General features: G+C 36.5%; 1 protein-coding gene across 6 annotated transcripts in view; it reads left to right on the plus strand.

Annotated features, from left to right (window-relative positions):
- Positions 1 to 15,396, plus strand: part of LOC145666525 (myotubularin-related protein 10-B) — a 607,867-nt gene that overhangs the window by 559,736 nt on the left and 32,735 nt on the right. For all 6 annotated transcript variants that reach the window (XM_081733821.1, XM_081733824.1, XM_081733823.1 and 3 more), the window contains one exon: positions 2,903 to 3,073. In XM_081733821.1, coding sequence (XP_081589947.1) covers positions 2,903 to 3,073 — 171 coding nt within the window. The remainder of the gene's footprint in view (positions 1 to 2,902; positions 3,074 to 15,396) is intronic.

The following is a 15,396-nucleotide window of genomic DNA, read 5'->3' on the forward strand; positions in this document are numbered from 1 at the left end:
TCCTGCAAAATAATTATCCAAACCTGTTGAAAATTGACATGAACTCCGAAGTTAATTTTCTTCCTTACAATCTATTGATGAAGGATTTTCTACTAGAAAACAGCTAACAATTAGTAAAATGTCTGAAAAACAAGCTAGAGTTTTTAAATCAATGTCAGAAGTTTCTTGTTGGAACTATGTTGAAAATGATCGAAAGAAGTCCTATTAAGTATGGTGTTGTACGTGCAGTTTCTTGTTTGAACCCCACAGTTATCCTTCAACAGGGTGTTTATCGGTCAGGGAAGTCACGAAAGTCATGAAAAAGTCAAGTCACGAAAGTCATGAAAAAGTCAAGTCACGAAAATCATGAAAGTCAAGAAAAATTCACGAAATTTACCTTTCAATGTTTTTTTAATCTGGAGAACTATAGTAGAGACTGGAAAATTTTGTTCTATGAAACGTCAAAATTCACCATCACAAATGTCTATGGTCGGCTGTCGCATGCATGGAAATTTGGCCCAATTTGCACCCAAATTCACTCTTGAGAATGTTACTAAATTTTATGATTTGGGAAAGAAAAGGTCACGAAAATGTCAGGAAATTTCATTTTGGAATTTTAGTAGATACTCTGCTCAAGATACTGGTAAGGCGGAAAATCGGATGAATACGTTACTCACCTACCTACATGATAATAACTACATATCTTCAACGCAAGTAGATGTGCAAAACAGCAGTACACCCGATTTCTTTCAGATACTAAAGTCCATTAGCAGCTCAAGGAATTTTCTCTTGAAAATGATAATCTTTGTCAAATGTACGTAAACATATTAACAAACAACAAAGAATATAAGGAATTGTGGTCTGTCGTGAAATTAGCACTTACGCTTTCGCATGGCAACGCGAATGTTGAAAGTGGATTTTCTGCTAACAAAGACTTACTAGTGGAAAATTTGCATGAAGAGACAGTTGTGGCTCAAAGAATGGTGTATGACTCAGTTTATGTAGAGGGTGGTCCATTAAAAGTGAACGTGATCAACAACATGCTTCAATATGTACGTTGCTTCCACTCAAGATATACAGACGCATTACAGAAAAAGAAAAGTGAACAATCAGATGAACATAGAAAGAGACTGCAGAAGAGACACATTCAATCTTAAATAAGAGAACTTGAAGCTAAGAAGTCCAAGGTTATTACAATTTTATCTCGCGAGGAAGCAGACATTGATAAGAAATTATCAGACTTGCGAAAACTTTTGTAGTTATGTATCATCAGTGCAGAAAGCTCTCTTGACAGACAGAAAATACATATCTGTAGTAAGTCTCACAAATAGTCAAACTGTTAATAAAATGTTTTAACTTCTGAATCCGTCCATTAACAACTTTAACGATTGTAAATGTTTACTCATAATTACTTCTCTGGAAAGGAAAAATAATAGAATACTTGTAGCAATAAATAAAAATAAACAGCCATACCCCATCCAGGGTGAAAAGTGAAGACAGGCTCAGATTGAAAATGTTAGAACATTTTCATAAATTCATTGGCAACATTATTGACCACAAAATGTACATAAATAGCGTACTTTTTTTTCTTTTTCTTTTCTTTTTTTTTTAATACTTACTTACCAGATGATTTCACTTTTTGCCTTAAACGGCTATTTGGTAGGGGACATTGCATACTTAAAAAAAGTTTTGTTTCTTTTCCTTCATGTGCAAATTCTATTTTTCTATGCACCGGTACAAATATGTGCTACAAAATGGTGTACCTGGAAATTTCTGAGAAGTGACCTGGAAAACCTGGAAAAGTCAGGGAATTCGATCTTGGAAAATGAGTGGGAACCCTGTTTATTGAAATTTAGCATTCCTTTTCAGCATCGAGGAAAAGACGTCAATCTACAATGTGAGATGGAATCCGCACTGCCATAATTCGTTCAAATTTCAATGTTCCCCGTTAGCCACTATACCAGATTACGGAAAAATCCTCGAATCCTGGATATCACTTGACTATGTTCGTTAAATATTCCGTAATTTTTTTTATTATTGAAGGTTCAAAGAATACAATCTTCTAAAGATTCGACTTAAGACATTGTAGGCTACAGTTTTGTTGCAAGATTGAATGCCTATTAAAATCTATTATATAACATCGTTGGCATTTACAGTATGGTTGCCGTTGTAAAGAAGGCACTAAAATTTGGTTTCATATAATGTATGTGTTGTGATGTGTATGTTTGCCCAATGTTTTTCCTTTCCTATTTTAGCCGTATCCAAGTAAACTTCCTTATATCGAGCACTGCAAAACTGCAGACGATGTACAAAACAGCTGGTGAGTTAAGTTACTGAAATTCTAAATAAGTAATTAACGTGTATTCAACGTGGGATTCATGGGAATATTGATAATGGAATTTTACGTCTTCATCGTCAAACTTCAACTAACTTTTGTAACATTATAATCGTAAATTGATTAGAATAACAATTAGAACATTGGTATAACGTTACCATTCCCTCTACTCATGTGTTCATGCTCGATTTGTGTAGCTTCTTTTATTATTACATGTGAGTGCTTCTTCTTACAACAGATATATCTTCAAATATAATTGTGTGATTTTTCTCCCAATATATGTTGTGATGGTCCAATTGTTTTCTGGCATTTAAGCTGCATATCTTGTGCTTTTCGCATAATGTCCGAATTCTAGTCCAGTTTGTCCAAAACGTATCAGACTCCTTTCACACAGGATCAATCAAATATTTCCTTAAGTAACAAACATTTTTGAGGTTCATGTACGTGTACGATTGCGAAATCTTATAAATCAGACAGTTTAGTTCGGTTTATACGCCTGAATTAGGATCCTTGAGTTCAAATTATATTTTGTTGCATTTGTATTGTGCTGCACTTTTTAATGGATTTGTTCCTGTGTTTTATTTTCAGTCACCAGTATTTCTTGTTTTCTTGGATTGTGTGTGGCAGTTGATCCAGCAGTTTCCCACATCATTTGAATTTACAGAAACATATCTAACAACGCTTTGGGATAGCGTTCACACAGGAGTTTTTGATACCTTTCTCTTCAACTGTGAAAGAGATAGAAAAATTGCAGCATCGGTAAATATTGGTCTTTATTATTAATTAATTAATTAATTAGTTAATTTAATTTTTTCAACGATGTTATTTTTCTTAATCATTCACCATCCTAATAATTTCCATACATTTTGCTAATTTTTAAATCTGCCTGATTAATATTATGAGAGGAAGAATTAATTTGTTTTGCTCCCACATGGAAGCGGCAAGACTACGTCAATGAAAGTACAGAAATTTAATTCCTTTTTACATATCTGCTAGATACAATTTTGTAAGCCATGGTGTACTTAACGTAGGGCACTATGTAGAGATGTCCTCTCATGGGTTGCAAAGTGAGGCATCCTTTGCGTGTTTAATCCTTTCTTCTGTTTGTCTGTGACACTACACAGTGTGCGCGAGAGGCCAAAACCTGCAGTCGCACCATGATCTCCAATGCTGGTCTAGCACACCGCGGGAAGAAACTCTACAATATACATGAATCCTGCATAGCTCCTTAGTATACACTTTTTGTTCCTTTTATTTGTGTGTGATAAATGCCAGAGAAACACCAGATGTAAAACAGCGAATCTCTGTATTGTATAAATGATACTCTAGAATTTCGTTTATTTGCGATTGCGTTGCTCCGATAGTTTCATATGAATACCTAATATATTCATGCAATCGATCGATATATGATCATAATCACTTATATATGTGTATAGTGCAAATAAATAGATAAGTAAATAAAATTTTAAAAAATTAAAAAATCATAATTATCACATGCACACGGTGTATATTTCTGGAATATTTCCCAAACTCTGAAAGATCATTACATGAGTAATTTCTCGAATACTTTTACAAAGAATACTGACAGAATAGCAGTCCTTACTAAGAGCTGAACAGAGCCTTTTTTTTTTGGTGGTGAATCGATGTATTTCTCCTCTATATTGGTGACCTCGTTCTATGGATCGTAAATAGCTAAGATAAAATAGATCCCATCCATTGTCACTAAACCTTGAAAAATAAATAACAATAAAACTAATAAACATCGTTGCAGCGATTCACATTTATTCCTTTCGTTAATACTTGTAAATAATGCGACGGCAGCTTGGACTAATTATCGACGCTGATTTTTTATACAATTGCATTATGATAATTCTTCGATCACGCAGGACTGTATCGAATCACTCCTGTTCACAGCATGGTTGTTGGAATTTTCCCCAACCCAAAAACCCTTTCTTTTTGGAGGGGAGGGGTAAAACCCACCTAAAAATAACCAAACACCTCCAAAAATATACTTCAAAACTTGTATTAAAATGATAACCTTAATGTGATCGTAGTTTTTTAGTTACAAAATCAGTTACGTGTAATTTGTAATGTGAAATATTTGCAGTGAGGACATTCTAACAAATAAGAAAAATAGCTACCTAGCAATGTTGCCATTAAAATGCCATTACAATTCATAACAGCAAGAGAAAGGAAAAACAATGTGGTGAACTATACAAAATGTAGAGGATGTACAAGGAAAGTAGGGTACACAGAATAAGACATAAAATTATACAAACAAAAATCCACTTGTCTATCACAAGAACAAAGAACCTATAAATATATTTTTCTCACTGCCACATTGTCAGTCACAAGAAAAAATGTTTTGATAAAGAATATTTTCCTAATGCAACCAAATTACGAGGTGTGAATGGAAAGTTTTAAGACTGGGCTTGTAATTTAAAAATGACAGTACTTATAGGCTATTGTGATGGATCTCCTTCAAAGTAATTCCCTGCTGAATAAACACACCGGTTCCAACGGTGTTTCCACTTCTGGAAGCATTCCTGAAAATTATTTACCGTGATGGTGTGAAGCACTCTCCGTATTTGCTTGAATGTCCTCAATTGAGTCAAATCTCTTCTCTTTCAATGACAATTTTAATTTAGGAAAGAGGTAGAAGTCGGCCGAAGCTAAATCTGGGGAATATGGGGGTTGCAGAAGCACAGGGATGTTGAATTTGGCCAAAAATTCCTGGATCGAGAACGCACAATGCGCTGGTGCATTGTCGTGGTGGAGAATCCAATTCTTTTCTTTCTAGAGGGCAGGCCTTTTCCGCCGCACATTTTCGCGCAGACGCTGAAGGACACTTTTGAAGTATTCCTGATTGACTGTCTGCCCCCTAGGGACACATTCATAATGCACGATACTCTTAGAATCGAAAAAACCCACTAACATTGTCTTCACATTTGACCGACTTTGTCGCGCTTTCTTTGGTCTTGGTGAATCTGGGCTCTTCCACTGAGAAGATTGGGCCTTTGTTTCTGGGTCATACCCATAAGCCCATGATTCATCACCTGTTATTACCCTATTCAAGAAATCTGAGTCCATCTCGGCTCGAGTAAACAATTCTTGGGACACTTCAAGTCTGTGTTGTTTCTGCTCGTGTGACAACACTTTTGGAATGAATTTCGCGGACACTCGACGCATGTTCAAATCATGTTAAAATTGACTGAACCGCATAGAAAATTAAATTCAGTTCTTCAGCCATCTCCCTAATTGTAAGCATACGGTTCGAGCGCACTAACTCGCCAACTTTCCGCTTCAATGTAACGGGTGATTATATCTACTCCTCTTGAGCAGTATTGCCAACTGTCTTAAAACTTTCCAATCACACCACGTATGTCAACAAATGTTTAATTATGACGTTGTATATCAAGATTTATATTGCATTTCTCTTTATTCAATATCTGCATAACCTTCATTTTCAAAGATTTTGCATCGAACACCAGTATGGACTTTCAAATACATATAGTATTTCATTAGCAAGCGTTATACTAAGAAAATTAGAACACACAGCACGGATATCCAACACAGTAATTTAGAGCATATTAGCTACATATTACGAATATGCAACATAATAATTCAAAGCACATTAGCTACATTTAAGTTCCTTATTTCCCCGTTAGAAGAGAAAGTTCCGCAAACGCTAGGCATATTCACTTACGTTCAATAAGGAGTTCATATACTAAGTTTCAACTCCGTACTATGATGAGCTCCTGAGGAACTCTACTTTTGATATAAATATAAAATAATCCTCCTCTCCTTAATGAAAGTGATATGATTAAAAGCCGGCTCGAGCCAAGTGCTATGTTCAGAAAGTCATTTGAAACGGTTAGCATTTTTTTGCATAATAAGGTAACAAACAATATCGATTTCATTTATATATAGTGTTATATATGATGATGTTTTGTTGTTCTGTGATTGGCGTAGCAATTGTGTACACTTTCTTTTGTGAAATCGTAATTGAGATTACTTCTTCACTCTCCACCCAGTATTACAAAGTTGGTTCGGAGTCCAACTCTTTTTTAGCCTTGGTCTCGAAAACGTCTTTGGCTCACTGGTTCGAAGATGATGAGAAAGCGCACTAAAGTGGTAGAGCTTGGTACTGGACATTGAAACCCAGGTAACACATGAAGACTGTGAGTTGAATTTAATTAGGTGGGATTAGCTTGACTAAATTAAAGAGACCGTTACATTTGACTGTTTATTAAGAAAAAATAAAAATAAAAATAACGATGAATTTTACAAAATCGGTTACTTGGAATGACAACTTGGAAGTTAGATTACATTACTTAAGTGGGAGCACAACCCCTATAATACTCAATGGGTGCTAGAAGGATTTATGCTAAACCGCGATTTATTGAAAATAGTGAAACATGAACTTCGTGCTTTGCAACTTGCATTGGCCCGAAGGGAAAACTATTAAGTCTCGAAGAGGGAATTTAGGTCTCAGATTGTAGGGATTTCGTATTTGTTATTAAACATTTTTAAAGTGCTACTACAAATCTCAAAGTGCTCATCTCTAGCTGAAGGGGGTACTTAGAAAAAATAATCACATACCTGTTGTTATACTAAGCGTCCGGAGCTAGGGAGCACACACACTCGATGATCGTCGACTTCAGAATCAACCGGAGTGGCGAACAAGCCTCGTTTATATAGGCGTTACGTCCCACGCATTTCTGCTAGTTTCTGACGTAGCTCGAACGCTACGTCACGAGCCTCATCGAGCATGGGAGAGACTTCTTTACGCGCATGCTCAATAGTGGTTAAGACTTCTAGGTTTTTTTATGATTTTTTCTCTATCACGCCGGGATTGAAATTCCTATTTTACATTTATTTTTATACTTTTATTTTATACCTAACTTTAACTACATAATAGATTTCATGTATTTACTGCTTTCGTGGTATTCCCTAAGTATTGCATCTAGGACCCGGCTCTGTGACCTGAGTAAAATCAAAGCCAGGGTCATACCACTATTACATGCGTGTGGTTTGGTGTCAATGAGGCATCAGGTTGATAATTCAATCTGGACCTCACCTGACTCCATTCTCCCTATCTCTCTTTTCCTTACTACACACACAATTTGAAAAGCGCGGGCGTCTCGCCCCATAATTTGGAGTCCGGCTTAGGACTTCGAGGCACAACTGTGTAACAGTTATCCGCCGACCTCGGTAAAAAAAAAAATAAACAAAAAAAAATGTCAAAAGTTATTTTTCTGGTATTTTTATTTAAGTACAGAAACGGTTGTTTAAGGCAAGTTGCTGGGAGTTAAAGGGTTAATATAGAACTGGCCTTACGTCAGGCGCTAGGAAACTAAAAACAAGCTTTTTTGAGGGATTGGGAGATTATGCACGACTAAACTGCAAGAGAGCGGGATTGTAAGATTTTGTGTGTCTTAACTAACTACAGTACTTTTAAATGTTACTATATTACCTAGATAATAATATCGTGAAGAAGGCACAGTGATACCAATAATTAATAACTAAGAATGATTTATTCCTGGGCGTAGCAAATTAAGTGTTTCAGACATTAATTAGTGTAGTATTTAGCATACCTAAATACACACTAATTATGTGCTGAGCAAAACCATGTATTTTCATTAAAAATTAAATACGTGTTACAGTTTCACCAACTAATTCTTCTGATTGGCTCCTGGCAGCAGCAAATCTCCTTCAACTATACTTATTTGAAAATTCGTATATATTTGTAGATGCTTTCTATTGTTGCTAATAACACAAATGACGATCTTAACTAAACTAATTTAAACTAACAATTAATTAACTTTAATAATTAAGTAAATAATTATATATGTATTCACATTTTATTCTTTAAGCTTTTGTAACAATTTATTCCAATTCTGGTCTAAGTTGTCCTATTTCAATACACTGTGCCTCCTTCCATTTTCTGACTATGCTTCTATCTTCTTAGCCTATAATTTTTACTTCTTTCTAATTAGCTGCGTGTTCCTTGTCTCATATGTGTTTGTAGACTGCATTTTTGTCCCTCTCTAACCTAATGTCATCTTTATGTTATTAGATGAAATTTATTATCTAATTTGTCATTGATTGTAATTGAGGAGGATAGAGTGTATTAGAAGAAGAAATGAAAAAAAAAATAGATTTGGTAGGCGTGTGTGAAGTTAGATGGGAAGGTAGTGGGGTATTGAACAGCGAAGGATTTGTTTTACTAAGGTAATGAAAAGGGCGGTCATAATGGCGTAGGAATAATTCTTGGAAAGCGCTTAAAGGAGAAGGTAGTGAAAGTAGAATTTATTGATGATAGAGTTATGATGTTAAGACTTAAAGGGAAAACGAAGGATCTAGTGGTGATACAGACATATGCACCGACGACTTCGCATGCAAATGAAGAAGTAGAGGAAAATAATGAGAAAATAGAAGAAATTATAGATAGGGAGAAGAAGGGTGCATGCATAATTCTAATGGGAGATTTCAATGCAGTTGTGGGAGAAAAACAGGAAGGTAGTATCGTAGGCAAATATGGTTTAGGCGAAAGAAATTAAAGGGGAGCGGTACTGGTGAATTTCTGTAGACAGAATTCACTAGTAATTGGGAACACTTGGTTCAATCAGCACAAGAGAAGAAGATATACATGGAAATCACCAATAGACGGCGGAAGATATCAGATAGACTACGTTATGATTCAGGACAGGTATAGGAATAGCTTAAAGACTGCGAAGACCCTTCCCGGGGCTGATATTTTCTCTGATCATAATCTTGTGCTGGCCGAAGTAGATATTCAACTGAAAAATGTAGGCAGAAGAAAAGTAGGTAACAAAGTGTTGAATACTGAAAAGTTGAAAAACGAGGAAATAAGAAATCTTTTCGCTGAAAAATTCGAAGAAAAATGTTCAAACGAGGAAAGGATAGGCGCAGGTAGTAACGCACGGTGGAAATATATTAAACGTTGCTTACAGCAGGCTGCAGAAGAAGCAGTAGGTTACCGCGAACACAAAACTGCTAAGAAACCATGGGTTACAGAGCAGATGTTGCAGAAAATGAGGGAGAGGAAGATGTGGAAACAGGTTGATACAGAAGAGGGCAGAAAGATGTACAGAAAGCTAAATAATGAATTACGAAGAGAAACAGACAGAGCGAGGGAAGAGTTTTACGAAAGAAAATGCGAGGACATAAAAGAATTAAAAAGAGTTGGGAAATATGAGGAAATGTACAAGGAGGTGAAATCTATGGAATTTCGGAGGAAACGAGGAGGTATTATGATGGCAGTAGAAAATAAGAATGGGAAGGTAGTCAGCGAGAGAAATGAGGTCATAGGAAGGTGGAAAGAATACGTTGAAGACTTATATGAGAGTAGGGATAGACCGTGTAGCCTAAATGTTGAAGTGGAAAATGAAGTAGGCGAGGATGATAAAGGATTTAGTATTCTTCGGGATGAGTTTGAAAAGGCTATATCCGAGATTAGGAATGGAAAGGCAACCGGAATAGATAACATACCAATCGAATACATTAAAAATATAGGAAACAAGGAAAGAAAGAATTGTGGCGACTATGCAATGAAATATATGAAACAGGAGAATGGCCAAAAGACTTTCTGAAAACGATCATGATACCGATGGCTAAGAAATCGAACCCAAAGAGATGTGAGGATTATATAACTATTAGTCTCATATCTCATGCAGCTAAAATTCTGCTCCGAATACTGAACAGAAGGTTATATGGAAGAACAAATAAAGATGTTGAGGAGGAGCAGTTCGGGTTCAGAAGAGGCAAAGGCACAAGAGATGCTATTGGATTATTAGGGGTGATCGGTGAAAGATTTATAGAAAAAGGAAAAGAGGTGTATGTTGTATTTATTGATCTAGAAAAGGCTTTTGACCGCGTGAATTTGGAATTGTTGTTGGGAGTTTTAACAAAGATAGGGTTGGAATGGAAAGATAGAAGACTCATAAGAAACTTCTACATGAACCAACAAGTAAGTGTTAGGATAGGGGAAGAACTGACGGAAGAGAGTGCAATTGGAAGGGGAGTTCGACAAGGATGCTGCCTCTCACAACACTATTTAATGTCTATCTACAAGAGATAGTGAAAAAGAGCCTACATGATGATGATGATGATGTTAGAAAGACAAAAGCCATGGTGATTGGAACGAAGGGGTCTGTGTCAAATATAAAAGTAGGAGGGGAGAAAATAGAACAAGTGAATAGTTTTCGATATCTGGGTGGTAGTCTTAGTAATGACACGAAGTGCGAACATGAAATAAAAGCAAGGATAAGAATGGCGAAAGAAGCCTTTAAAAGAAAGAAAAGTCTGTTTTGTGGGACCTTGAACAAAGAGTTGAGAAAAAGACTCATTAAATGCTTCGTGTGGAGTGTTGTACTGTATGGGGCGGAAACGTGGACATTACGTAAAGGTGACGAAAATAGACTGGAAGCCTTCGAAATGTGGGTGTGGAGAAGAATGGAAAGAATTAGTTGGGTCGAGCGGAAAACGAATGAGAGAGTGTTAGAAATGGTGGGTGAGAAAAGAACACTTTTAGATATTATTAGGAAGAGGAAGAGAAACTGGTTGGGACATTGCCTAAGAAGAGATTGTATCATGAGGGACGTGCTAGAGGGTATGGTGGCGGGAAAGAGAGGGAGGGGGCGAAGGAGACTACAATTATTGGATGATATGAAAACAGAAAGATCATACGCGAAGACGAAAAGGTTAGCGGAGGACCGTGGAGCATGGAAGCTTCTCAGCTGCGGCAAGTGACCTGCCAATAAAGGCAGAATACCTATGATGATGATGATTATGTTGTTTTATACATTCTCTAAATTTCTTCCTAGTTTCTCCAAGATAACACATATCACACTTGCTGCACTGAATTTTGTAGATCACTCATTTTTTCTCCATCAATGTCCCTTGTTCTTCTTCTCTCTTCTTCCTTCTTTTCTCCCTTATTACTTCCATTAGTCTCTGGCTTCCTTTTCTATATGTTGATATGCCTCCCATCTTCTTCAGCGTTCTTTTAATAATTTCTGTTTCTCCTCCCAAACTTTCTATCCCCCACCTCATTTTTCTTTCCCATATTCCTCCTTCACTTCGTTCCCCTTTTCGTCTTCTTTCTTTTCCTTCTCCATTTCTATTCTCCCATTTTCTATACTTTAACTTTTTTCTATCGTAAGGGACAAGGGACATACAGTTAATTGAAAAGGAGTAAAAATTTTAGGCCAAGCAAATAGAAGCATAGTCAGAAAATGGAAGGAGGCACGGTGTATTGAAATGGAAGGTAATAAAATGATGAATTGGAACGCAGGACTTAACATAGACCAGAAGTGAAATAAATTGTTACGAAAGCTTAAAGAATAAAATGTGAATATATATATACGAACAAACTCCATGGCTCTGGATTAGTAGAGTAACAAATAAAACACACTTCTGACCAGAGCAGAATGAAATATATTAGAAACTATACTTACAATGTGTTACAGTTCTTCTGTTGGCGCGGAATTGCCTTTATCCTCATTGGTTCCCTCCGACCAATGAGAGAGAAGAAAGGGCGTGGCCTTTCACTTTCTCGTGTATATAAGATCTGCTGTCACCTGTCTTTACTCAGTGTTTGTGTCTCATGAAGAGGACGTTAGGTCCTTGAAACTGTAACACATTGTAAGTATAGTTTTTAATATATTTTATTCTGCTCTGGTCAGAACTGTGTTTTATTTGTTAAGATATATATATATAATATTAATTGTTAGTTTAAATTAGTTTAGTTAAGATCGTCACTTTGTGTTATTAGCAACAATAGAAAGCATCTACAAATATATCATCATAGATAGGTATTCTGCCCTTACTGGCAGGTCACTTGCAGCAGCTGAGAAGCTTCCGTGCTTCACGGTCCTCCGCTGACCTCTTCGCCTTCACGTATGATCTTTCTGTTTTTATATCATCCATTAATTGTAGTCTCCTTCGCCCCCTTTCTCTCTTTCCCGCCACCATACCCTCTAGGATGTCCCTCATGATACAATTTCTTCTTAGGCAATGTCCCAACCAGTTTCTCTTCCTTTTCTTAACAATATCTAAAATTGTTCTTTTCTCCCCCACCATTTCTAACACCCACTCATTCGTTTTCCGCTTGACCCAACTAATTTTTCCATTCTTCTCCACACCCACATCTCGAAGGCTTCCAGTCGTTTTTCATCACTTTTACGTAATGTTCACGTTTCCGCCCCATACAGTACAACTCTCCACACGAAGCATTTTATGAGTCTTTTTCTCAACTCTTTATTCAAGGTCCCACAAAACAGACATCTCTTCGTCCTAAAGGCTTCTTTCGCCATTCCTATCTTTGTTTTTATTTCATGTTCGCACTTTATGTCATTACTAAGAATACTACCCATATATCGAAAACTATTCACTTGTTCTATTTGCTCCCCTCCTACTTTTATATTTGACACAGACTTCTTCGTTCCAGTCACCATGGCTTTTGTCTTTCTAATATTTATTTTCATCCCATATTCTTCAAAGCCCATTCTCAGGTTTTCTAACATTTTATTGATTTCCTTTTTAGATTCTGCAGCAAGCGCCATATCGTCTGCAAATCTTATGCATTCCAATCATTCTACATCCTACCGAAATGCCGTCATTATCATGTAAACTCTTTCTCACTATCTCTTGTAGATAGACATTAAATAGTGTTAGTGAGAGGCAGCATCCTTGTCGAACTCCTCTTCCAAATTGCTCTCTCTTCCGTCAGTTCCTATCCTAACACTTACTTGTTGGTTTATGTGTAAGTTTCTTACGAGTCTTCGTTCTTTACATTCCAACCCTATCTTCTCTAGAACTCCCCAAGAATTCCCAATTCACGCGGTCAAGAGCCTTTTCTAGATCAATAAATACAATATACGCCTCTTTCCCTTATTCCATAAATCACCGATCGCCCTTAATAATTCAATAGCATCTCTTGTGCCCTTACCTCTTCTGAACCCGAACTGCTCCTCCTCAACATCTTTATTTGTTCTTCCATATAACCTTCTGTTCAGTATTCGGAGCAGAATTTTAGCTGCATGAGATATGAGACTAATAGTTCTATAATCCCCACATCTCTTTGGGTTCGATTTCTTAGCCATCGGTATCATGATAGTCTTCAGGAAGTCTTTTGGCCACTCCCCTATTTCATGTATTTCATTGCATAGTCGGAATAATTCCTTCTTTCCCTTGTCTCCTATATTTTTAATGAATTCGATTGGTATATTATCTATCCCGGTTCCTTTCCATTCCTAATCTCGGATATAGCCTTTTCAAACTCATCCCGAAGAATACTAAATCCTTTACCATCCTCGCCCATTTCATTTAGGCTACATGGTCTATTCCTACTCTCATATAAGTCTTCAATGTATTCTTTCCATCTTCCTATGACCTCATTTCTTTCGCTGACTACCTTCCCATTCCTATTTTCTACTGCCATCGTAATACCCCCTTGTTTCCTCCGAAATTCCATATATTTCACCTCCTTATACATTTTCTCATATTTCCCAGCTCTTTCTAATTCTTTTATGTCCTTGCATTTTCTTTTGTAAAACTCTTCCCTCTCTGTCTGTTTCTCTCCGTAACTCATTATTTAACTTTGTACATCTTCCTGCCCTCTTCTGTATCAACCTGTTTCCACGTCTTCCTACAAATATATAGGAATTTTCAAAATAAGTATAGTTGAAGGAGATTTGCTGCTGCCAGAAGCCAATCATAAGAAACATGTCTTAGCTGTTGTATGTATATAAGATTGTACAGTTATCCTGTATCTCATAGTTTCTGATGAAACCAGAGTTAGTTGGTGAAACTGTAACACATATTTAATTTTTAATGAAAATACGTGGTTTTGCTCAGCAAATAATTAGTGTGTATTTAATTGTATACAAAGCGAAGCCTCTATTTATGGAAAATGTCACAGTTAGGATGCCTAAATGTGTCTGGACAGCCGAATGATAAAAATATAATATATTGTAATTTGATAATCGTGCAGTTTACTACACTTTAGATAAGCGACAGCTTAGACGTGGCTCATCAGGGGCAGCACATGAAAACACTTTAGTAGTCTTTAAAAGGACTGTTTATACGAGAACTTCAAATATATCTCTGTTTACTATAAGTTAATATACTCTTTAGGCGGTACCCACAAGATAATGGATTTGACCGTTATGCCCGGTCTTGTTGTAAATCAAGTAAAATTACAATAATGAAATTTGTGAAGGATATAAATCATTAATAAACAAGATTGAACATTTGTTAGTTAGAAAGTTAAGTCTACAGAGTATTTGCTTGTCAAAGACACAACATTTAATAGATTCATGGGATGACACAAAGGCTATTTGAGAAAGTAATCTCCTTGATTTGAATAATAAGATAATTTGGGAATGCAAGTAATAGGTAAAAATTATACAGAAGAAAGTGTAGTAACCTGAAAACGCAGTTCTTACCTCGGGGTCTCTGGAAGTTGTTTTAGATTTTGTACTCCTGGGTTATGGCCGACGTCACTGAAAACATTTCACTAACACTAGGTGGAACAGACGAACGAGGAACACTTATTATCACAGCCTTCTCTATGTTCCTAGCCACGAAGTGAAAATGGCAGCGCCGCATTGTTTGTCATAGGTAGTCCAATGGTCCTGCCTAGTGTTTGTAGGGGAATGCAGAAAACACGAAAAAGCAGCAATACAACCATACGTTATGATTTGCGTGTCCTACGATTATTATAGTTTAAAGCGTATATTAAAAAAAAAAAAAAAAAAAAATCATGAGCTGTATGAAAATTACAGTAAATTCTGGACAATACGTACGTGTTTCATAGGAATATTTACAATGCTAAGTGCAGTTTTACTATACGGATCCATGGATTGTAAAATGTACAGAAAAATTCGGGCAAGTCTTTAATTTTCCCATTTGATGTCGAGAACATAACCCACCCAACTCCTGTGGCGCTTCTAACCCCTTCCTTCTATCACTGGCGCAAATCCTGGAGGAATGAGGAGATATATCCCTTCCAATCTTGGAACTAAAAGAGACTGTCCCCCCCAATAATCCGATTT

Source organism: Thermobia domestica, chromosome 12 (assembly GCF_964235325.1).
Source record: "Thermobia domestica chromosome 12, izTheDome1.hap1.1, whole genome shotgun sequence".
In the NCBI taxonomy this organism is placed as follows: domain Eukaryota; kingdom Metazoa; phylum Arthropoda; class Insecta; order Zygentoma; family Lepismatidae; genus Thermobia; species Thermobia domestica.